The sequence below is a fragment of the Mustelus asterias genome, chromosome 20 (genome assembly GCF_964213995.1).
Source record: "Mustelus asterias chromosome 20, sMusAst1.hap1.1, whole genome shotgun sequence".
Classification (NCBI taxonomy): Eukaryota; Metazoa; Chordata; class Chondrichthyes; order Carcharhiniformes; family Triakidae; genus Mustelus; species Mustelus asterias.
The window spans coordinates 72,081,031-72,106,402 of NC_135820.1; the positions used below are offsets into that span (position 1 = coordinate 72,081,031).

Below are 25,372 nucleotides of genomic sequence, written 5' to 3' on the forward strand. Positions count from 1 at the left end.
TGAAAGATTGTCAAGATTGTCATTAATAAATCCAATAGAGAAATCAGCAGAAACTTCTTTATCCAAAGAGTGATTCGTTAGAATGCAGAACTCGCTGCTAAAAATATCACCACTGTGCTGCTATCCTCTTAAGAAGGCAGCGAGATAAATATTTTCACCCAAGAATACAGGGTGTGAATGCCATTGACAAAGCTTATTGCCCAGTCCTAACTGCCCTTGAGAAGGTGGTGGTGAGCCACCTTCTTGAACCACCACAGTCAATGTAGTTGAGGTACTATACACCCTCAATGTTGTTTTTCTGTAGCAATTTGATACAATTTGACTGACTTACAAGGAGTTTTAGAAAGCAATTCAGAGTCAAGCACATTACTGTAGATCTGTTGCCACATGTGCCAGAGATAGCACAGTGGCACAGTGGTTAGCACTGCTGCTTCACAGCGCCAGGGACCCGGGTTCGATTCCTGGCTTGGGTCACTGTGTGGAGTTTGCACGTTCTCCCCGTGTCTGCATGGGTTTCCTCTGGGTGTTCTAGTTTCCTCCCATAGTCCAAAAATGTGTGCGTTAGGTGGATTGGCCATGCTTTTAAAGTTTATTTATTAGTCACAGGTAAGGCTTACATTAACACTGCAATGAAGTTACTGTGAAATTCCCCTAGTCGCCACAGTCCGGCGGTGCCTGTTCGGGTCAATGCACCTAACCAGCACGTCTTTTCAGAACGTGGGAGGAAACAGGAGCACCCGAGCCAGGAATCGAACCCATGTCCCTGGCACTGTAAAGCAGCAGTGCTAACCACAGTGCTACGGAGCCACCCCTGCTACTGTGCTTAATTGCCCCTTAGTGTCAGGGGGACTAGCTAGGGTAAATGCATGGGGTTATGGGGATAGGGCCTGGGTGGGATTGTGGTCGATGCAGGCTCGATGGGCCGAATGGCCTCCTTCTTCACTGAAGGATTCTATGATTCTATGGTGGCAGGCCAGGTAAATATAGTGGATTTCCTTTCTTAAAAGACTTTAGTGAACCAGCTGCTTTTAAAAAAATAACGAAACAGCAATTTCATGACTCATATCGAGGGACTGGTATTTTATTCCAGATTTACTAATGAATTTAATTTAAATCTCCCAGCTACCTTCGTATAATGGTATTTGGGCAGAGCAAGGGTTAATGTGGGACTGGGGAAACAGTTCTGCCCACATACTGATGTAGAGAGTCACATGATACAGTGTGTGCCGTAGAGTCTGGAAGGAGCCAACATAGAGACAACCCCTATTCAGGTTTCTGTCTAGGAGATGTGTATAGTTATGGGTTACCAATAAACAGTTAATGTTCAACCGCACAAGCCTCCTGAGCTCTTAGTGAGACACCAAACAACCTTACACTACAAGGGTGAGCTGTGAACTCAAACCTCCAGAGCAGTTAGTCCAGGGCTCTGGTTAGCACTTTAGTAACATCACTACAATGATACCATCCTCTTAAGAGGGCAAATCATCACCATTTACATTTCCCTCCATCCAATTACAGCCTCCCTTCCACCCTCACAGTATAAATCATGTCCTATTTTCTTTGTCTTTAGCTCTGACGAAGGGCCATCCTGACTCAAAACGTTGGCTCTATTCACTCTCCATAGATGCATCGATTCCCGGCTTGGGTCACTGTCTGTGTGGAGTTTGCACATTCTCCTCGTGTCTGCGTGGGTTTCCTCCAGGTGCTCCGGTTTCCTCCCACAGTCCAAAGATGTGCAGGCGAGGTTGATTAGCCATGCTAAAAATTGCCCTTACTGTCCTGAGATGCGTAGGTTAGAGGGATTAGCGGTTAAATATGTAGGGATATGAGGGTAGGGCCTGGGTGGGATTGTGGTCGGTGCAGACTCGATGGGCCAAATGGCCTCTTTCTGTACTGTAGGGTTTCTATGATTCTATGATTCTATGCTGTCAGACCTGCTGAGTTTTTCCAGCATTTTCTGTTTTTGTCTCTTAAGAGGGCAGCTAGATAAGGATCTTCGAGAGGAAGGAATAGTACATTACTGTAGATCTGAAGCCACATGTAGTCAGGCCAGGTAAGGATGGTAGATTTCCTTTCCTGAAGGACATTAGTGAAGCAGATTTTTTGAAAATAACAAAACAGCAGTTCTGATAAGGGGGCATAAGAACATACAGATTAGGAGCAGGAGTAGGTCACCTGGCCCCTTGAGCCTGCTCCGCCAATCGGTAAGATCTCAGCTGATCCGACTGCAACCCCAATTCCAACTCCCCACCAACCTCTGATAACCTTCCAGCCCCTTGCTTACCTACCACTGCTTTTAAAATGTTCAAAGACTCTGCGTCCACAGCCTTTCGAGGGGGAGAAATCAAAAGACTTACCGCCCTCTGAGAAAAAACACTGCTCCCCTTCTCTGTCCTAAATATGTGACACCCTCCCCCCCCACCTATTTTTAAACAGGGACCAGTGACCCAGTCTGCTTCAGAGATGAAGTGGAGTGGGATGAGGTTCAGTTGGATCAGAAGCACAAGTATGGACTAGTAATCCAGAGACCCAGGGTAATGCTCCGGGGGTCCAGGGTTCAAATCCCACCCCGGCGGATGGTGGAATTTGGATTCAGTATGAAATCTGGAATTGAAAGTCCAATGATGACCATTGTAAAAACCCATCTTGTTCACTAATGCCCTTCAGGGAAGGAAACCTGGTCGTCCTTACCCGGTCTGGCCTACATGTGGCTCCAGACCCACAGCAATGTGGTTGACTCTTAAATGTTCTCTGAAATGGCCTAGCAAATCATTCAGGTTAAGGGCAGTTAAGGAAGGAAATAACTGTTGGCCCAGCCAGTGATGCCCACATCCCACGGAGGAATTTTAAAAAATGCCAGTTGGGCCAAATGGTCTGGTTCTGTGCTTAACTGCTGTTTGATTTGATTTGATTTATTATTGTCACATGTATTAGCATACAGTGAAAAGTATTGTTTCTTGCGTGCTATACAGGCAAAGCATACCGGTCATAGAGAAGGAAAGGAGAGAGTGCAGAATGTAGTGTTACAATCATAGCTAGGGTGTAGAGAAAGATCAACTTAATGCAAGGTAGGTCCATTCAAAAGTCTGATGGCAGCAGGGAAGAAGTTGTTCTTGAGTTGGCTGGTACGTGACCTCAGACTTTTATATCTTTTTCCCAACGGAAGAAGGTGGAAAAGAGAATGTCCGGGGTGCGTGGGGTCCTTAATTATGCTGGCTGCTTTTCTGAGGCAGCAGGAAGTGTAGACAGAGTCAATGGATGGGAGGCTGGTTTGCGTGAAGGATTGGGCTACATTCACGATCTTTTGTAGTTCCTTGCAGTCTTGGGCAGAGCAGGAGCCATACCAAGCTGTGATACAACCAGAAAGAATGCTTTCTATGGTGCATCTGTAGAAGTTGGTGAGAGTCGTAGCTGACATGCCAAATTTTCTTAGTCTTCTGAGAAAGTAGTGGCATTGGTGGGCTTTCTTAACTATAGTGTCGGCATGGGTGGATCAGAAAAAGGTTGTTGGTGATCTATGTGTTCCAGGCAAGTTTCCTCCTTGACATTCAGTTACCTTCCCCCCAACTCCACCCGAGCACAGAAAGTTCCACCATTCTGATTATCAATTATAAGTCTTGTTATAAGAACTGAGAACTCACTGATGGGAAATTGCTTCTTCCATACCTTATTCTTCAACACCAGTTTTACAAATATCTGGTCCTTTACTGTAAAATCTGGATTATAAATAAGAGATTAAATGAACCTGTAGCTCGAAGACTGGGTGATACAGTAGATCAGTGTGGCACTTTACCATGTTCACAATGACAAGTTATGTTTAGTTGAACTTGGCATCATCATCTGGTGCAAACTTGGCAATGTCAGACCCTCCATGAATTAGTCATCCATCTCACAAGGCAGGATGTGCATCCGCCATGGTGCGATAAACCCAGTGCCAGCTTTCACTTCAGGTGGAACCATCATTTAAAAAAAATATTCTTTCAGCCAGTGAAATAAAAGCAAATTACCGCTGATGCTGGAATTCTGAAACCAAGAGAGAAAATGCTGGAAAATCTCAGCAGGTCTGGCAGCATCTGTAAGGGGAGAAAAGAGCTGACGGTTCGAGTCCAGGCGACCCTTTGTCAAAGCTCAAAGATATCTCACTTGTTCCTCTCGAGGTGATGGGCACTAACTGGGTATTCACTGGATGCCTTATAAAATAGGCCTTAGATGGTTTAACACCTCATCTGAAAGGCTGATTACAGAATACCACTGGGGATGGAATGGCTAGTTATAGAGAATCACTGGGAATGGAATGGTTATACAATGGGAAATAAGAAACACCCATTCACTGACTTGTTCTTCAGAGTAAGGCCTTGGCCAACCAGAGTCAAACTGCCTGTTTTTTTATTCATTTGTGGGACATGGGCGTTGCTGGATGGCAGCATTTATTGCCCATCCCTAGTTGCCTTTGGAGGGCAGTTGAGAGTCAACCACATTTATTTTAATCAGTGCCTGGCAGTTAACCGTCAGTCACCATCAACTTCATGACAATGCCTCGACCAATCAGGGCACTTGTCAGCAAATCAGCACTTTGTTCTCATACAGTATAAATTTGTTGTTTCCACTGACACTGGTATTCTTGTAATTGTCCTGATAAGTGTAGGATAAAAATCTTCAACAATTGGTCTCTTTTTTCAGTAATATTCAAGTTCTCTACTACCAATTGACAATTTGGAGAGGTTGTGGTGCATCATGGGGAATGTTGTTATAGAGAATCCTTGGGAATGGGGTGTTTATAGTGAGTCATTGAGAATGGGGTGTTTATAGTGAATCATTGGGAATGGGGTGGTTAATGGAATCATTGGGAATGGGGTGTTTATAGTGAATCATTGGGAATGGGGTGTTTATAGTGAATCATTGGGAATGGGGTGTTTATAGTGAATCATTGGGAATGGGGTGGTTAATGGATTCATTGGGAATGGGGTGTTTATAGTGAATCATTGGGAAAGGGGTGTTTATAGTGGATCATTGGGAAAGGGGTGGTGATAGTGAATCATTGGGAATGTGGTGTTTTTAGTGAATCATTGGGAATGGGGTGTTTATAGTGAATCATTGGGAATGTGGTGGTTATAGTGAATCATTGGGAATGGGGTGTTTATAGTGAATCATTGGGAATGGGGTATTTATAGTGAATCATTGGGAATGGGGTGTTTATAGTGAATCATTGGGAAAGGGGTGTTTATAGTGAATCATTGGGAAAGGGGTGTTTATAGTGAATCATTGGGAATGGGGTGTTTATAGTGAATCATTGGGAATGGGGTGTTTATAGTGAATCATTGGGAATGGGGTGTTTATAGTAAATCATTGGGAATGGGGTGTTTATAGTGAGTCATTGGGAATGGGATGGTTAATGGAATCATTGGGAATGGGGTGTTCATAGTGAATCATTGGGAAAGGGGAGTTTATAGTGAATCATTGGGAAAGGGGTGTTTATAGTGAATCATTGGGAAAGGGGTGTTTATAGTGAATCATTGGGAAAGGCGTGTTTATAGTGAATCATTGGGAATGGGGTATTTATAGTGAATCATTGGGAAAGGGGTGTTCATAGTGAATCATTGGGAAAGGGGTGTTTATAGTGAATCATTGGGAAAGGGGTGTTTATAGTGAATCATTGGGAAAGGGGTGTTTATAGTGAATCGTTGGGAAAGGGGTGTTTATAGTGAATCATTGGGAATGGGCTGTTTATAGTGAATCATTGGGAATGGGGTGTTTATAGTGAATCATTGGGAATGGGGTGGTTATGGTGAGTCATTGGGAATGAAGTGGTTATCGGGAAGCATTGGAACAACATGGCATGGTACCAGCCGTTCACCTGAGGATAAAATGAAAGGTGAGGCATGAAGAATAAAATTGCTGATGTCAAATAGAATTTCAAGTAACCACTCGGTCTGCAATACCCAATGTGGCTCAATAATTCTCACCATCAACATACTAATGAAATGATACTTATCTTGCACCTTATCACATCAAAATGCTTCATAACATTAATTATGTTTGGAGTGCAGTGACAATAATGTAATGTTAAAAGAGTTGACCTCCTGTGATACATGAACCGTGAAAGAGGTAGCAATCATTTTGAAGCTACAGTAATTAATGTGTGTACTTGAATACAGTAAATAGCAGATTGTAGCGTTGAAGCATTCGCACCGTTGCCACATCAAAGTCTCATGGCATTCTCATTTCACAGGTTGAGTTTCTAACTGGAGGACAAATTCTTTGCTTATTGGGCAAATGAGAAGGAGGTGGTGAATTAAACACTAATACAAAAGCAAAACACTGCAATTGCTGAGTATCTAAAATAACAACAGAAAATGCTGGAAATATTCAGCAGGTCCCAGATCTGAAGCACTAGCTGTTTAATTTTCTTTTCCACAGATGGCTGCCTGATTGACTGATTATTTTCGGTGTTTTGAGGCTGCTCTCTGTCTTGGCTTGTAAGTGGTGGAGACAACAACAATATCAACTTACATTTAAAAAGTGCATTTAACACAATGTTCTCAGATGCTTCGACCATAAGCATCAGGAAGTCCTACAGTGCAGAAGGAGGCCATTCAGCCCATCAAGTCTGCACCGACCACAATCCCACACAGGCCCTATCCCCATAACCCCAGGCGTTACCCTGAGCTAGTCTCTCTGATGCTAAGGGGCAATGTAGTAATGGCCAATCCACCTAAACCACACATCTTTGGACTGTGGGAGGAAACCAGAGGAAACCCACGCAGACACAGGGAGAAGGTGCAAACTCCACACAGACAACAACCCAAGCTGGGGATTGAACCCGGGTCCCTGGCACTGTGAGGCAGCAGTGCTAACCATGCCACCCAGACATGGTGAATGAATGCTGAGCTCAGGCTGGACGCCTGAAAACTTGGTTAAAGAGATGGATTTGAAGAGGATTTTTTTTAAAACTGGGAGAGGGTGGTGGAAAGGTGGAGAGATTTCGAGAAGGAGTTCCAGAGAATAGGCCAGAGGCAGCTGACAGCAGTGGTGAGATGAAGGGGAGTGGGAATGCACGGAAGACCAAAGTCAGAGGAATTGAGCATTCAAGAAGGATTATGGGTCTGGAGAAGCTTGTGCATTATAGATGTTTCGACTCGCAAGGGAGTCCAAAATGAGTGAAACACTTCCAAAGTGACAGAGGTGCTCAAAATCATGAGGGGTTCTAGCTAGACAAAGTAGATAGGAAGAAACTGTTCCCCATTGGAGGGTCATGATCCAGTACGCACGGTATAAGAGGATTGGCAAAAGAACCAACACAAAATGAGGAGAAACATTCTCAGATAGCGAGTGATTCGGAATGCACTGTCTGAGAGTGCGGGGGAGGAGAATTCGATCGTGGCTTTCAAAAAGGAACTGGGTATGCACCTGAGTAGAAAAGACGTACAGGGCTGTGGGCAGCCGGTTAGCCCAGCTGGCCAGATGGCTGACGCGTGCTTCAGAATAACAGCAACAATTGCCATTTAATCCGAGGTAGCCCTGGGACCTGTCTCTTTGCCCTACCCCCGAGAGTGGGCGGCAGTGACAAACAACCACTGATTGAAGAGTTGCCCAGAAAATACCGCAGGGGAAAGAATCAGCAGACAGTGAACTGAGAACCTGCCTTCAGACTGAGCACCCAAAGAAACATAGGAACTAGGAGCAAGAGGAGGCCATTCAGCCCATCGAGCCTGCTCCGCCATTCAATATGATCATGGCTGATCCTTTATCTCAATGCCATATCCCTGCTTTCTCCCCATACCCCTTGATTTCATTAACATCTAAAAGATTATCTATCGCTTAAGGGAGTAGTGATATTGGTATTGTCACTGGACTAGTAATCCAGTGACCCAGGACAAGATTTGGGGACCTGGTTCAAATCCTACCACAGCACATGGTGAAATTTGAATTCAATAAAAAAAGTCTACTGATGACCATGAAACCATTGTTGGTTCTTGTAAAAACCCATTTGATTCACTAACAGCCGTTAGGGAAGGAAATCAGCCATCCTTACCTGGTCTGGTCCACACATGACTCCCGCGCCACAGCAACATGGTTGACTCTCAAATTTCCTCTGAAATGGAGGGTAGTTAGGGATGGGCAAAAATGCCAGCCCAGGCAGTGACGCCCAAATCCTCTGAATGAATAAAAAAACTTTTCTTGAATACATTCAGTGAGCCTCCACAGACTTCTGTGGTAGAAAATTCCACGTGTTCACTAGCCTTTGAGTGAAGGGATGTTCCCTCATCTCCGTCCTAAATGGTCTACCCCATTTCTCCTGGCTCTAGATTCCCCAACCAGGGAAAACAGTCCTGTATGGAGTTTGCATGTTCTCCCCATGTCTGCGTGGGTTTCCTCTGAGTGCTCCAGTTTCCTTCCACAGTCCAAAGATGTGCAGGTCAAGTTGATTGGCTATGGTAAATTGCCCATTAGTGTCGGGGTATTAGCAGGGCAAATATGTGGGGTTATGGGGATAGGGCCTGGATGGGATTGCTGTTGGTGCAGGCTCGATGGGCTGAATGGCCTCTTTCTGCACTGTAGGCATGCTATGATTCTATGATCCTCCCTGCATCTATTCTGTCCAGCCCTATTAGAATTTCATGCGTTCCAATCAGACCTGCTGCCTCATAGCGTCAGGGGCCCGGGTTCAATTCCAGCCTTGGGTGACTGTCTGGAGTTTGAACGTTCCCACCATGTCTGCGTGGGTTTCCTCCGGGTGCTCCGGTTTCCTTCCACAGTCCAAAGATGTGCGGGCTAGGTTGATTGGCTATGCTCAGTTGTCTCTTAGTGTCCCAAGACGAGTAGGTTAGCAGAGTTAGAAGGTGTGGGGTTACGGAGACAGGCCTGAGTGGGATGCTCTGTCGGAGAGTCAGTGCAGACTCAATGGGCTGAATGGCCTGCAGGGATTATATGATTCTCTGAATCCCTTACACAAAAACAGGAAGTGGTGAAAAAACTCAGCATCTGACCAGAGAGGAAAGAGTTAATATTTCGATCCAATATGTCTCTTTGGAGGGCATTGGGGAGAGTTACAGAACAAAGAAATCTAGGGGTACAGGTTCATAGCTCCTTGAAAGTGGAGTCACAGGTGGACAGAGTGGTGAAGAAGGCATTCAGCATGCTTGGTTTCATTGGTCAGAACATTGAATACAGGAGTTGGGACGTCTTGTTGAAGTTGTACAAGACATTGTTAAGGCCACACTTGGATTACTGTGTACAGTTCCGGTCACACTATTATAGAAAGAATATTAAAGAGGGGAGAGATACAAAAGTGTCCAGAGGGGCAACTTTTTCACACACAGGGTGGTGAGTGTCTGGAACAAGCTGCCAGAGGTAGTAGTAGAGGCAGGTACAATTTTGTCTTTTAAAAAGCATTTACATGGGTACGATGGATATAGAGGGATATGGGCCAAATGCAGGCAATTTGGATTAGCTTAGGGGTTTAAAACAAAAGGGCGGCATGGACAAGTTGGGCCGAAAGGCTTGTTTCCATGCTGTAAATCTCTATGACTCTATGACTCAAGACATAACATGGGGAGAGGGCAGGGAACTGGGACTATCTAAGTTGCTCTTGCGGAAAACTGGCATGGACATGTTAGACCTCTTTCTCTGTTGTAAGTAACTATTCTACAGTGTTGTTGAGTTCCTCAACTTTGTCTACTAGGCAGACACTAGGACCCTGCAGCTGTGTGATTCCATTTCCCCAGCCACCTATTGTGACTCTGAACAGCCCTCCAGCCTCTGTATTGACTGTCACATTCTCAGAATCTGAAACCGTTTTGCTGTCCCTACTTTCAGAGCCTCGTTAGCGCAGTAGGCAGCGCGTCAGTCTCATAATCTGAAGGTCGTGAGTTCGAGCCTCACACGGGGCACTTGTTTTACGGGAAGCTGAATTTACAAAATTAACTGGAAAAGTAGCAGATTGCAACCCTCTTCCCCAACTTGGGGGTCTCTCGGAATCTTTGTATCCAAGTGGACAGTCTCCTCTTTGATGTGTTAAAACTGCAAACAGTTCCTTCCTTTCTGCAATTTATTATTTCATTCAGTGACTTTTTAAAAAAAATTGCGGATCATTGCAACATTTACCGATGGCACCAAGATGTCAATTTCCTGTAATTCCATCCCTTTCTTTTTAAAGTTGACCCGGGACGGAGAACATTGTCAAAAAAAATGGTTTGGTGCGAAGATAGATAAAGTCGAGGTGTATTGCCCCATGGACATGAACTGATAATTGCCCCTCTGTCCCTGCCTGACCCCTCTTCTAATATCCAATCTCCCTCCCTGACACCCTCTCCAATACCCCCTCTCCCTTACCCCACTCAATGATCATTCTCCCCATTTCCCACTGTCTAACTCACCCTCTCCAATAACCCCTTCTCTCTTACCCCCTTCCTGTTCCCCTCCTCAATGACCAATGTCCCCTTCCAGACCCCTCCCCAATTCTCCCTCCCTGCCCCAATAACCCCTTCTCCTGTTCCCCTCCTCAATGACCAATGTCCCCTTCCTGTCCCCTTCCAGACCCCTCCACAATTCTCCCTCCCTGCCCCAATAACCCCTTCTCCTGTCCCCCTCAATGACCATTCTCCCCATTTCCCACTGTCTAACTCACCCTCTCCAATACCCCCCTCTCTCTTACCCCCTCCTGTTCCCCTCCTCAATGACCACTCTCTCCTTCCAGGCCCTGTCACACTGTCTAACTCACCCTCTCCAATACCCCCCTCCCTTCTCCCTCCTCCATGACCACTTTCCACTGTCCCCTCAATACACCCTTCTCCACTGCCCATTCCCTGAGCCACTCTGTTTTGCCCCCTCCCTGAAGCCCCCTCCTCTTTATTGCCCCTTTCCTGGGATTATCACCATTGCCCTCCTCACTGGCCTGCTTCCCTCCCTCCCTCCCCGACCCTAAACAAAAGAAATCCCTCCCCGACCCTTTCGATTGCCACCTTCAAAGTCTATATCTTGTATAGGGACTCTGAGTCCCTCACGTCCCGGCATCCGATTACACCAGGGCAGGCTCTAGGACTGCAAGGTTCCCAAATTTCCCACCCCCTTTAATACCCCCTCCCTCTTCAATATACCCCCTTTAATACCCCCCCTCCCCCTTCAATATACCCCCTTTAATAGCCCCCCTCCCCCTTCAATATACCCCCTTTAATACCCCTATCCCCACTCAATACACCCCCTCTCCCCAGCCTCTGGTTCCCGAGTGCAGCCCTCCCCAGCTGCAGTGAGCGCTGCCCTGGTCCCTGGAACACTGTTTAACTGGGAAAATGTTACAGATTTTTACATTGAATATCTCAGAGCCTGAAACCGCTTTGCTGTCGCTATTTTCAGAGCCTCGTTAGCGCAGTAGGCAGCGCGTCAGTCTCATAATCTGAAGGTCGTGAGTTCGAGCCTCACACGGGGCACTTGCTTTTATTTTTACAGATCAGCCCTAATTATTTTGCACAGCAGTCGGGCAGCCTGATTGCCTATTTCCCTGAAAGGTGTGAAGTAGATCAGATGCACACAATTAGCCCTGTAACTGCAGAATATTATTGCCAGTGCTTTAAAACAAAACCCAAAATCTTTTCAAGAGACGAGATGTCTTTACCTGAAATAAAATAGTGGAAATATTTGGCAACATTTGTGGAGAGAAAGATGAATCCAATATGATTCCTTGGGCAGGAGTTTCTGGCCGCACTCACCCCAAGAATCATAGAATAGAATCATAGAATCCCTATAGTGCAGAAGGGGGCCATTCGGCCCATCGAGTCTGCACCGACCACAATCCCACCCAGGCCCTACCCCCATATCCCTACATATTTTACCCGTTAATCCCTCTAACCTACACATCTCAGGACACTAAGGGGCAATTTTAGCATGGCCAATCAACCTAACCCGCACATCTTTGAACTCCTCAAGGCCAGAAATTCCCACCCAAGGTCAACGGACTTTCCCCTGGTCCACCCCCGCCCGCTACGATTCCCATGGCGGGAATGGATGGGAAAATTCCCCCCCTTGAGTTTTTCTTTTGATTTGATTTTTTAAAAATTTGATTTATTATTGTCACATGTATTGGGATACAGTGAAAAGCATTGTTTCTTGCGTGCTATACAGACAAAACATACTGTTCATAGAGAAGGAAAGGAGAGAGTGCAGAATGTAGTGTTATAGTCATAACTAGGGTACAGAGAAAGATCAACTTAATGCAAGGTAGGTCCATTCAAAAGTCTGACAGCAGCAGGGAAGAAGCTGTTCTTGAGTCGGTTGGTACATGACCTCAGACTTTTGTATCTTTTTCCCGAAGGAAGAAGGTGGAAGAGAGAATGCCCGGGGTGCATGGGGTCCTTGATTATGCTGGCTGCTTTGCCGAGGCAGCGGGAAGTGTAGACAGTGTAGTCAATGGATGGGAGGCTGGTTTGCATGATGGATTGGGCTACATTCACAACCTTTTGTAGTTTTCTTGCGGTCTTGGGCAGAGCAGGAGCCATACCAAGCTGTGATACAACCAGAAAGAATGCTTTCTATGGTGCACCTTGAGTTTTGCATAAGTCATATTGGACTCTTCACCTTAACTCTTGTTTCTCATTCCCCAGACCTGCTGAATATTTCCAACATTTCCTGTTTTTATTTCAGATTTCCAGCAGCCGCAGTTTTTATTTAAACTGATATTACCTGCTTGGCAACAATTCCCTTCTGTGAATTTAATGTGTTGAAAGATTTGCATTTATTTAAGCATCTTTCATAACCCATAGGATGTCTGAATTATAACTGCATGGTCAAATTCGCCTCTCAACTCGATTTTCAAGTTTGCATTTGACACCACCGTGGTGGGTTGGATCTCAAACAATGATGAGGCGGAGTACAGGGAGAATCTGGTGATCTCTTCCTCAATGTCAGAAAGAAGTCAGGAGCATCAAGGTGACCTGATGAAGGAGCAGCGCTCCGAAAGCTTATGATTCCAAATAAACCTGTTGGACTTTAACCTGGTGCTGTGAGACCTCTTACTGTGCCCACCCCAGTCCAACACCAGCATCTCCACATCAATGTCAGTAAAACAAAAGAAATAGTCATCGAGTTCAGAAGCGTAGTGGAAGATATGCCCCTGTCTACATCAACGGGGATGAAGTGGAAATGGTCAAGTTTCTAGGTGTCCCGATCACCAAAGCATTCTTTCTGGTTGTATCACAGTTTGGTATGTCTCCTGCTCTGTCCAAGACCGCAAGAAACCACAAAGGGTCATGAACAAAGCCCAATCCATCACGCAAACCAGCCTCCCATCCATTGACTCTGTCTACACTTGCCACTGCCTTGGCAAAGCAGCCAGCATAGTTAAGGACCCCACGCACCCCGGACATTCTCTCTTCCACCTTCCTCTATCGGGAAAAAGATACAAAAGTCTGAGGTCACGTACCGACAGACTCAAGAATAGCTTCTTCCCTGCTGCCGTCAGACTTTTGAATGGATCAACTTCATATTAAGTTGATCTTTCTCTATACCCTAGCTATGATTATAACACTACATTCTGCACCCTCTCCTTTCCTTCTCAATGAACGGTATGCTTTGTCTGTATAGCACACAAGAAACAAGACTTTTCACTGTATACTAATAGATGTGACAATAATAAATCAAATCAAATCGAATTAAGCACTTTAAAGCCCACTTAGTTTCCTTCAACAGCACCTTCAAAAATTGGGTCCTTTACCATCTGGGAGGACAAGGGCAGCAGATAGATGGAATCATCACTACCTGCAAATTCCCCTACAAGTCACTCAACATCTGACTTGGAAATATCTTACTGTTCTTTTACTATCACTGGGTCAAAATCCTGGAACTTCCTTCCTAACAGCACTGTGGGTGTACCCAAAATACTTGGACTGTTGTGGTTCAAGAAGGCAAATCATCACCAACTTCTGAATTAGGGATGGGCAATAATTGCTAGTCTACCCAACAATGCCCATATCCCATGAATGAATTTTTTAACAAGTACATTTAAAGTGTAGTCATTTTCGTCATGTAAGTAATGCAGTTGTCTCTTTGTACCCAGCAAGTTCCCACACACGCCAACGTGATAATGACCCATTTCCTATTTGCTTCTGAGACTCGGACAATCTACAGCAGGCACCTCAAAGAGCTGGAACATAGCAAACAGGAGCAGATGTAGGCCATTCTGCCAGTCAAACAGATCATGATTAATTATCTACCTCTCTGCTATTTTCCTATCCTTCCCATATCTCTTGATGTCATTAGTATCCTGTGGCAAGGTGGTCCACAAAATCAGGATCACAGAATCATATAGCGCAGAAGAGGCCCTTCAGCCCATCGAATCTGCACCAACACATGAGAACCTAACCTACATACCTAATCCCATTCACCAGCACTTGGCCCATAGTCCTGAATGTTATGACGTGCCAACTGCTCATCCAGGTACCTTTTAAAGGATGTGAGGCAACCCGCCTCTACCACCCTGCCAGGCAGCGCATTCCAGGCCATCACCGTCCTCTTGGTAAAAATGTTTTTTCTTACGACCCCCCAAAACCTCCTGCCCCTCACCTTGAACTTGTGTCCTCTCATGACTGACCCTTCAACTAATCGGAACTTAGCTGCTCCCTATCCATCTTGTAAACCTGTACAACTCGATCAGATTGCCCCTCAGTCTTCTCTGCTCCAACAAAAACAACTCATGTCATCATAGAATCCCTACAGTGCAGAAGGAGGCCATTTGGCCCATCGAGTCTGCACCAACCACAATCCCACCCAGGCCCTATTCCCATAACCTCACATATTTACCTTGGTAATCCCCCTGACACTAGGGTGAAATTAGCATGGCCAATCAACCTAATCCGCACATCTTTGGACTGTGGGAGGAAACTGGAGCACCCAGAGGAAACCCACGCAGACATGGGAAGAATATGCAAACTCCACACAGACAGTGACCCAAGGCCAGAATTGAACCCGGGTCCCTGGTCCTGTGAGGCAACAGTGCTAACCACTGTGCCACCAGTCAAAAGAAAGTCTCTCCAACATCTCTTCATAACTCTGTCCCAGGCAGCATCCCGGTGAATCTCCTCTGCACCTCTTTCAGTGTAATCACATCTTTCCTATAATGTGGCGACCAGAACTGCACACAGTACTCTAGCTGTGGCCTCACCAAAGTTCTATACAATTCCTACATGACCTCCTTGCTTTTGTAATCTATTCAACTGCAACGTCTTCACCCAATGCCCAGTATTGAGACACTCATCATTCAAAACCAACTCCACTGAGCGGGACATGTTTTTCATACACCTGACACCAGAGTCTCGAAATGACTGTTCTATCTGTAACTCGTTGTGGTAGGGGGCTCCCAGGAGAACAGTGGAAACGCTTTAGGGATGTCCTCAGCACCACCAAACAAACATCTCCACCGACCCATGGGACACCCTGGACTTGTGGACGAACAAAATAGAGGATTATTAGGGAAGTCATGAACGCATTGTGAGACAGTCAAGGGCATTCAGAGACTAAGCCGAGGCACTGGAGAGAGCGCACAAACTTCCAAATACATCATCTGCCCAATCCCTCAAGCACCACCTGCCCTGCATGTGACACAGTCTGCAGATCATAGAACAAAGAAAATTACCGCACTGGATCAAGCCCTTCGGCCCTCCAAGCCTGCACCGACCATGCTGCCCGTCTGAACTAAAACCCCCACTACTCTTCCGGGGACCATATCCCTCAATTCCCATCCTACTCATGTAGTTGTCCAGACACCCCTTAAAAGTCACTATTGTATCTGCTTCCATTACTTCCCCCAGCAGTGAGTTCCAGCACCCACCACCCTCTGTGTAAAAGAACCTGCCTCGTACATCTCCTTTAAACCTTGCCCCTCACACCTTAAACCTATGCCCCCTGGTAATTGACTCTTCCACCCTGGGAAAATGCATCAAACTTATTAACCATCTCAGAACCTGTCAGTCCCGAGTGGAAGTGAGTAACCCTCAATCCTGTACGGGACTGCTTAAAAAAAGAATGACCAGATAACTTGGCTGGGACTTCGGGGTTTGAGGGCAGACTGGAGAAGTTAGGACTGTTTTTGTTGGAGAAAAATAGGCTGAGAGGAGATTTGATGTAGAGGTAGCCAAAATCACGAGGAGTCTGGACAGAGCAGATAGGCAAAACTCTTTCCATTGGTGGAAGGATCAAGAATGAGAGGGCACAGATTTGGAGTATTTGACAAAAGAAGCAAAAACAGTAGGAGATAAAACTTTGTGCAGGAAATGGTTAAGCTCTGGAATGCACTACTTGAGAGTGTAGTGGAGGCATAAGAAATAGGAACAGGAGTAGGCCATCGAGCCCCTCGAGCCTGCCCCGCCATTCAATCATAGAAATCATAGAAACCCTACAGTGCAGAAGGAGGCCATTCGGCCGATCGAGTCTGCACCGACCACAATCCCACCCAGGCCCTACCCCCACATATTTTACCCGCTAATCCCTCTAACCTACGCATCCCAGGACTCTAAGGGACAATTTTTTTAACCTGGCCAATCAACCTAACCCGCACATCTTTGGATTGTGGGAGGAAACCGGAGCACCCGGAGGAAACCCACGCAGACACGAGGAGAATGTGCAAACTCCACACAGACAGTGACCCGAGCCGGGAATCGAACCCGGGACCCTGGAGCGGTGAAGCAGCAGTGCTAACCACTGTGCTACCGTGCCGCCCATTCAATAAGATCATGGCTGATCTGAAAGTGGTTTAGTTCCACTTACCCGCCCGCTCCCCATAACCCTTAATTCCCTTATTGATCAGAAACCTATCTACCTGTGACTTAAACATATTTAACGAGGTAGCCTCCACTGCTTCAATGGGCAGAGAATTCCAGAGATTCACTACCCTCTGAGAGAAGTTCCTCCTCAACTCTGTCCTAAACTGACTCCCCCTTATTTTGAGGCTGTGTCCTCTAGTTCTTGTTTCCTTTCTAAGTGGAAAGAATCTCTCTGCCTCTACCCTGTCCAGCCCCTTCATTATCTTATATGTCTCTATAAGATCTCCCCTCAGCCTTCTAAACTCCAACGAGTACAGGCCCAATCTACTCAATCTCTCCTCATAAGCTAACCCCCTCATCTCCGGTATCAACCTGGTGAACCTTCTCTGTACTCCCTCCAAGGCCAATATATCCTTTCGCAAATAAGGGGACCAAAATTGCACACAGTACTCCAGTTGCAGCCTCACCAGTACCTTATACAGTTGCAGCAAGACCTCCCTGCTTTTATATTCCATTCCCTTCGCGATAAAGGCCAACATTCCATTTGCCTTCTTGATCACCTGCTGCACCTGCAAACTGAATCTTTGCGATTCGTGCACAAGGACCCCCAGGTCCCTCTGCACAGTAGCATGTTGTAATTTTTCACCATTTAAATAAGGGTTCAATCGAAGCATTCAAAAGGGAATTAGCCTGCTACCTATAGAGTGTGAGGGGCTACAGAGAGAAGGCATTGCAGACACAATAGACAGAGTGGCCCCTTTCTGCACCGTAACAATTCTATGATTCTGGGATACTGAGCGAGTGGTTGAGTCAATTAAAAAACAAATAGTAACAGTTCTGGGAAAAATAAATGAGCAAAAATTAACAGGCTTCAACTGTTGGAACAAGGCACAAGTCAGGAGTGTGATGGAATACTCCCCACGTGCCTGGATGGGTGCAGCTCCAACAACACTCAAGAAGCTCAACACCATCCAGGACAAAACAGCCCGCTTGATTGGCACCCCATCTACAAACATCCACTCCCTCCACCACCTACGCTCAGTAGCAGCAGTGTATACTATCTACCAGATGCACTGCAGCAATTCATCTAAGATCCTTAGACAACACCTTCCAAACCCACTTCCATCTAGAAGGACAAGGGCAGCAGATAAATGGGAACACCACCACCTGCAAGTTCCCCTCCAAGCCACTCACCATCCTGACTTGGAAATATATCGCCGTTCCTTCGCAGTCGCTGGGTCAGAATCCTGGAAGTCCCTCCCTGACGGCATTGTGGGTCAACCCACAGCGCATGGACTGCAGCGATTCAAGGCAGCAGCTCACCACCACCTTCTCTATATTATATATAATAGTGTTCAATTCTGGTTGCCACACTACCAGAAGGATGTGGAGGCTTTGGAGAGGGTACAGAAAAGATTTACCAGGATGTTGCCTGGTATGGAGGGCATTAGCTATGAGGAGAGGTTGGAGAAACTTGGTTTGTTCTCACTGGAGCGACGGAGGTTAAGGGGAGACCTGATAGAAGTCTACAAGATTATGAGGGGCATGGACAGAGTGGATAGTCAGAAGCTTTTTCCCAGGGTGGAAGAGTCAATTACTAGGGGGCATAGGTTTAAGGTGCGAGGGGCAAGTTTTAAAAGAGACATACGAGGCAGATTTTTTACAGAGAGTAGTGGGTGCCTGGAACTCGTTGCCGGGGGAGGTAGTGGAAGCGGATACGGTAGTGACTTTTAAGGGGCGCCTTGACAAGTACGTGAATGAGATGGGAATAGAGGGATATGGTCCCCGGAAGGGTAGGGGGTTTTAGTTAAGTCGGGCAGCACGGTCGGTGCAGGCTTGGAGGGCCGAAGGGCCTGTTCCTGTGCTGTAATTTTCTTTGTTTGTTCTCAAGGGCAATAAATGGGATGGGCAATAAATGCTGGCCAGCCAGTGAGGCCCATGTCCAATGAATGAATAAAACAAAATTGGGATGCCAACAACAAAAACAATTTGTATTGGCACAGCACCTTGAATATAATAAAATCCCAAGATATTTCACAGAGATAATGTCAAACACTGAGCCACACAAGGAGATATTATCCCTGGAGGGATTCAAAAATAAGGATGAGATTTCTTACAGGAATCAACAGGGTAACTGCAAGAAGGATGCTCTCTCTGGCTGGGTGTGGTTTACAACCAGTGGACACAGTCTCAGAATAAAAGGCAGGTTGCTTAGGATCAAGATAAGGAAGCATTTCTTCGGTTTGCGAGTGGTAAAACTTTGGAATCTCTAACCCAGAGGGCTGTGGAGGCAGTCATTGAGTATGTCCAAAACAGAGGTCGATAAGATTTCTTGACACCAATGACATGAAGGGATATGGGGATGGTGTGGGAAGATGGCACTGAGGTAGATCAGCCATGATCTGGTTAAATGGCAGAGCAGGTTCGAGGGGCCGAATGGCCTACTCCTGCCTCTGCGTTTCTATGGATATAGAAACTGGACTTCTTGACCAGTTGATGATTCAGTAAGGAGGGAGTGCTGGGGAGGTTGTATTGTTAGAGAGGCTGCCTATCAATTGGAGCCCCTCATTGGGTAGATGCAAAGGACCAGATAACACTATCTGAACAACAAGGAGTTCTCCAGTGTCATGATCAATATTGCTTCCTCCTCCCACACCACTAGTCAGTCATGTTATTTGCTGGTGTATTTGGGATCTTGCTATGCACAATATTAGCTGCTGTGATTCGCTAACTAATTACTGTAATGACTACATTTCACAAAAGTAATTGGCAGTAAAACACGTTGGTGCATTTGGAGGGCTGGAAAGACTCTCTACAAATGCACAATGCCTCTGGGCATAATTTTCAGTAACTGATTTGGGTCGGGATAAAGGTTAGAAAGTTTATTTATTAGTCACAAGGCTTACATTCACACTGCAATGAAGTTACTGTGAAAATCCCCTAGTCGCCACACTCTGGCGCTTGTTCGGGTACACTGAGGGAGAATTTGGCATGGCCAACCCACCTAACCAGCACATTTTTCGGACTGTGGGAGGAAACCGGAGCACCCGGAGGAAACCCACGCAGACACGGGGAGAATGTGCAAACTCCACACAGACAGTGACCCAAGCCGGGAATCGGACCCGGGTCCCTGGCACTGTGAGGCAGCAGTGCTAACCACTGTGCCACTGTGCCGCCCCCTTGGGCTAAATCATTTTACTCTTGTGCTTCCAGCGATGACGCTGGGATATTTGTCTAACAATCTCTGCTCTTACCACCCACCAGGGAAAGAAGACCATTTGAAAATCCATTACAAACAAAACAGTCAAACTTTATTCCACTTCATTTCATAAATATAGAATCCCTTTAGATCATCAGGTCATTGTGTAGACTAGGAATGATCTGTAAACACTTGGCCCAACACTGCGAGCTTGGAGCTAAAATGCTGACTGGGGCAGCTCAGTATTGGAGCTCTTTTTTTATCTGCCCGCTTGTTTAATTTTTTCCCATCTTGGGCTGTCCGCATTTTCTTGTTGTATTGGTGATATTGCTCTGAAGCCCCAGTCGCAGATAGCCCCATCCTCACGTACTGCGAGGCGCGGAAGCCTTGCATCAGCCCCTCAACTTCCCACCGGTCCTCTCTGTGCTGGCTGCAGCAGTGCAAGGCCGCGGGGTCGATGGGGTGCGCCTCGGTGTTGAACAGGTAGCCGCCGGCGCCCAGCACGCATTCGCCGTAAGGTGTGGTGACGGTGTGGAAGGTGGAGCCGTCGTTATGGAGAAAGTTGTCGGGGTCAAAGAGCAGGTAGAGATACTTCACCGTCTCTGCCAGGAAGAAAGACTCCATGCGATTGTCCAGTTTGTGGTCCCGTAGGTCCCGTACCTTAAACACAAGAAAACAAGATCATCGCATCTGTAAGAATACAATGGGTGCTTACACGCTGCATTAGAATCAAAAAGAATTCCGTAACATTGTCAACTTATGACCACAATCAGAGAATGCCTAAGGAGGCCGTTTGGCCCATCGAGTCCGCACCAACCACAATCCCACCCACGCCCTATCCCCTTAACCTCACCTATTTATCTTGCTAATCTCCCTGACACTAAGGGGCAATTTAGCATGGCCAATCAACCTAACCCACTCTTGTGAAAATAATTCCATCCTCTCTAGGATAAGTGTAGTCCCTCAGCGCTGGGATAATTATGGTAAATCTCTCCAACCTCTCTGATGCCTTCAACTCCTAAAGTATGATGCTGGAATTGAGCAGATTACACTTGTGATGTGTGAAATTTTAGCAAACGTTCCTTACTTTTCTGCTCTATATCCCATAAAGCGAGTGTTCACAGAATCCCTACGGTGCAGAGGGAGGCCATTCGGCCCACTGACAATAACAATCCCACCCAGCCCCTATCCCCATACATTTACCCAACTAGTCCCCCTGACACTAAGGGGCAATTTAGCATAGCCAATCAATCTGACCCGTAGATCTTTGGACTGTGAGAGGAAACCGGAGCACCCGGAGGAAACCCACAGGGAGAACGTGCAAACTCCGCACAGTCACTCATGCCGGGAATCGAACCCGGGTCCCTGGTGCTGTGAGGCAGCAGTGCTAACCACTGTGCCACCGTGTCGCCCACTGATCAGTGAGTAAATATGGAGCATGCTGTCTGACACTGAGCTACCTCATGCCGATAAACTGGAGAAGCCGGGGCTGCTACCCTTACAGAAGAGAAGGCTGATGGAAGATTTGAGGGGTCAGGACAGAACAGATAGGGAGAAACTATTTCCATTGACAGGAGGCTCCGGAACACGACAATCAAAAGTGATTGGCAAAACAGCCAGAGGCGACACGAGGAAAGACTCAATTACGCGACGAGTGGTTGGGATCCAGGAGGCAGTGCCTGAGAGTGTGGTGGAGGCAGATACAATCGTGGCTTTCAAAAGGGATAATAATATCTCAAAGGGAACAAATTTGCAGGGCAGTCAGGAAAAGGTAAGGGGGTGGGACCAGGCAAACTGTTCTTGCACACGGGAAAGCTGTCATAGAAACAATGGACTGGATGGCCTCCTTCCCTGCTGTAACCATTCTATGTATTGCAGAAATAGCCAAGCAATGTTCATATGTAGGCATGCACAGTGGAATTATGGGCACATTGTAGCCAGCTCTGACCTTGTTCTCACTCAATGTTAAGATATACATGTATTTGTTGGCAGGAGCAGCTGGCTAGAAATCAGGATCTGATCATTAGGTTATGAATATTTCTCATCAGTATTTACTGCTGAGAAAGGCATGGATGTTAGGGAACTTGGGGAAATAAATAGTGATGTCTTGAGGAGTGTATGTATAACAGACAAGGAGGTGCTGGAAGTCTTAAAGTGCATCAAAATAGATAAATCCACAGGACTTGATGAACTGTATCTCAGGACATTGTGGGAGGCTCGGGAGGAAATTGCGGGTCCCCCGAGCAGATATATTTGAATAATCGACAGCCACAGGTGAGGTGCCTGAAGATTGAAGGGTGGCAAATGTTGTGCCTCTGTTTAAGAAGGGCTGCAGGGAAAAGCCTGGGAACTACAGGCCGGTGAGCCTAACCTCTGTAGTGGGTAAGTTGTTAGAAGGTATTCTGAGAGACAGGATCTACAGGCATTTAGAGAGGCAAAGACTGATTAGGGACAGTCAGCATGGCTTTGTGAGTGGAAAATCATGTCTCACAAATTTGATTGAGTTTTTTGAAGGGGTAACAAAGAAGATAGATGAGGGCAGTGCAGTCGACGTTGTCTACATAGACTTTAGCAAGGCCTTTGACAAGGTACCACTTGGTAGGTTGTTGCATAAGGTTAAATCTCACGGGATTCAAGATGAGGTAGCCAATTGGATACAAAATTGGCTTGATGACATAAGACAGAGGGTGGTTGTAGAGGGTTGTTTTTCAAACTGGAGGCCTGTGACCAGCGGTGTGCCTCAGGGATCAGTGCTGGGTCCATTGTTATTTTTCATTTATATTAATGATTTAGATGAGAATTTAGGAGGCATGGTTAGTAAGTTTGCAGATGACAACCACGGTTGGACATGAGGAAGGTTATCTAAGATTGCAACAGGATCTTGACCAATTGGGCCAGTGGGCTGACGAATGGCAGATGGAATTTAATTTAGACAAATGCGAGGTGATGCATTTTGATAAGATTGAACCAGGGCAGGATTTACTCAGTTAATGGTAGGGCGTTGGGGAGAGTTATAGAACAAAGAGATCTAGGGGTACACGTTCATAGCTCCTTGAAAGTCAGAGGTGGACAGAGTGGTGAAGAAGGCATTCGGCATGCTTGGTTTCATTGGTCAGAACATTGAATACATGAGTTGGGACGTCTTGTTGAAGTTGTACAAGACATTGGTAAGGCCACACTTGGAGTACTGTGTACAGTTCTGGTCACCCTATTATAGAAAGGATATTATTAAACTAGAAAGAGTGCAGAAAAGATTTACTAGGATGCTACCGGGACTTGATGGATTGAGTTATGAGAGGCTGGATAGACTGGGACTATTTTCCTCTGCAGCGTAGGAGGCTGAGGGCTGATCTTATAGAGGTCTATAAAATAATGAGGGGCACAGATCAGCTAGATAGTCAATATCTTTTCCCAAAGGTAGGGGAGTCTAAAACTAGAGGGCATAGATTTAAGGTGAGAGGGGAGAGATACAAAAGAGTCCAAAGGAGCAATTCTTTCACACAGAGGGTGGTGAGTGTCTGGAACAAGCTGCCAGAGGTAGTAGTAGAGGCGGGTACAATTTTGTGTTTTAAAAAGCATTTAGACAGTTATATGAGTAAGATGGGTATAGAGGGATATGGGCCAAACGCGGGCAATTGGGAATAGCTTAGTGGACGGCCTGGACAAGGTGGGTCGAAGGGCCTGTTTCCATGCTGTAAACCTCTATGACTCTGCGATATGTTTCCGACATTATTACAGTGATGATATGTCAATGATACTTCATTGCACTTCACTTTGGGATGTTCTAAAGTTTTGTAAGGCACTGAATCCCACCCAGAATGAGTTGGTAACTATTGTTCTCTCCTCTGCTCCCCCAAACCCTCCCAGTTCTGTTGATCAAGAGTCGGCTGGAGGCCGCCAGTACGACTCAGTGAGGAGGTAGCACCACCTGCCGGAACCGCCGCTGAACGTTAACGGGTTCGATACTCACCGTAGCAAAGCCACAATCCACTCGGCTGATTTTCTCGATTGCCTCAATGACGTCTCGACCCAGCTCCAGGAGAGTTGGATCTCCAGTTGCTCGATACAGATACATGGCGCTCTCCACAAGCTCTGTAACAACAAAGCAGCCCCTTTAATAGGCTGAGCTCAGGCTGGCAAAACTCCATTGCATTTGGGCAGCACATCCATTGCGGTGGGAAGTGAGAATATTCCAAAAGCCGCTCCATGCTCACACAGCAACATTATTTAACATGGCATCTGAATCTCCAAATGCTTGGAGCGGTGGGGGATAGGGGGAAAGGGGGCTGCATGTTCAGCCTCCACCATAGTCAGCTTCAGAGCCAACAGCTGGAGCCAAGAATAGCTCAGCCAGCTGGCTCCATCCTCACCTCCCAGTCCTCCGGCCCTGCCTCCTGGTCCTCCAGCCCCACCTCCCGAACCTCTGGCTCCACCCCATCTTCATTCCCTAGTCCTCTGGTCCTGCCCCTGACCTCTGGCCCCGCCCCTGTCCTCTGGCCCTGCCCTCTGTCCCCTGGCCCTGCCCTCTGTCCCCTGGCCCCGCCCTCTGTCCCCTGGCCCCGCCCTCTGTCCCCTGGCCCCGCCCTCTGTCCCCTGGCCCCGCCCTCTGTCCCCTGGCCCCGCCCTCTGTCCCCATCCCTGTCTTTTGCCCCCCTGCCCTGTCCCCTGGCCCCACCCTGTTCTCTGGCTCTGTCCCCTGGCCCCACCCCCTATCCTATCCTCTGGCCCCACCACTGCCCTCGCCCCTGCCATCTGGCCCTGCCCCTGTCCTCTGGCCCCACCCCTGTCCGCTGGCCCCGCCCCCTGTCCTCTGGCCCTGCCATCTGGCCCCGCCCCCTGTCCTCTGGCCCCATCCTGCCTCCTGTCCACATTTGAAGAGATGGGATTGGGTACCAGTACTGAGCCTAATTGAGTCTATGAGGTCAATTAAAGAAGGCGGGTTTAAACCTGGTGTCCCTCACTGGCAGCCTGGATGTAGCAGCTGCCTGCATCTAATCCAATGGTTAAATCTGGCTGTAAAGTGCTCTCGGACATCGCGAGGACGTGGCAGATAACGAAAAGTTATTTCTGTCTTCACCTGGTCGTAGTGGATAGCCTTCCCTCTTGTCCACAGTCGAACCCTGAGGGATGCTGTAGAATTCGGGTAGTCCGCCATACTGTTTCCAAACCTGGTAGTAGTTGTGGAAAGTTTTCATGGCGTTATTAATGTCACCAATCAGGCTCTACAGTGGAAGAAATTAAAGGAAGCGTCAGCCCCGCTTGAAGGGCAACAGGGTCTGGTTTTAGATAAAACAAGTCTTTGTTTCTTTGTGGTGATTGGGTGCATCATAAGGAGCAGAGGAGGGATTTTCAAAGGTGTCACTGAGACCAACAGGCTGGTTCTGATGAATGGACCAATCCTGTGTCAACCCTCCAACCAATTACT

The 25,372-nt window shown here is 46.8% G+C and overlaps 1 protein-coding gene and 2 non-coding genes across 3 annotated transcripts in view; 2 read left to right on the top strand and 1 right to left on the bottom strand.

Moving 5' to 3' along the window:
- The first annotated feature begins 9,817 nt into the window (after positions 1-9,817).
- Positions 9,818-9,890, top strand: trnam-cau (transfer RNA methionine (anticodon CAU)). Its single transcript has one exon. It is a non-coding gene; the product is annotated as a tRNA-Met (tRNA).
- A 1,463-nt stretch (positions 9,891-11,353) lies between these two features.
- trnam-cau (transfer RNA methionine (anticodon CAU)) lies at positions 11,354-11,426 on the top strand. The gene has a single exon. It is a non-coding gene; the product is annotated as a tRNA-Met (tRNA).
- Positions 11,427-20,037: 8,611 nt separating this feature from the next.
- Positions 20,038-25,372, bottom strand: part of edem2 (ER degradation enhancer, mannosidase alpha-like 2) — a 40,367-nt gene continuing 35,032 nt past the window's right edge. The window contains exons 9-11 of the mRNA XM_078236818.1: positions 25,025-25,169; positions 23,918-24,039; positions 20,038-20,607 (exon numbers count right to left, since the gene is read on the bottom strand). Of these exons, the coding sequence (XP_078092944.1) occupies positions 20,119-20,607; positions 23,918-24,039; positions 25,025-25,169 (756 nt within the window). The 3' untranslated portion in view covers positions 20,038-20,118. The remainder of the gene's footprint in view (positions 20,608-23,917; positions 24,040-25,024; positions 25,170-25,372) is intronic.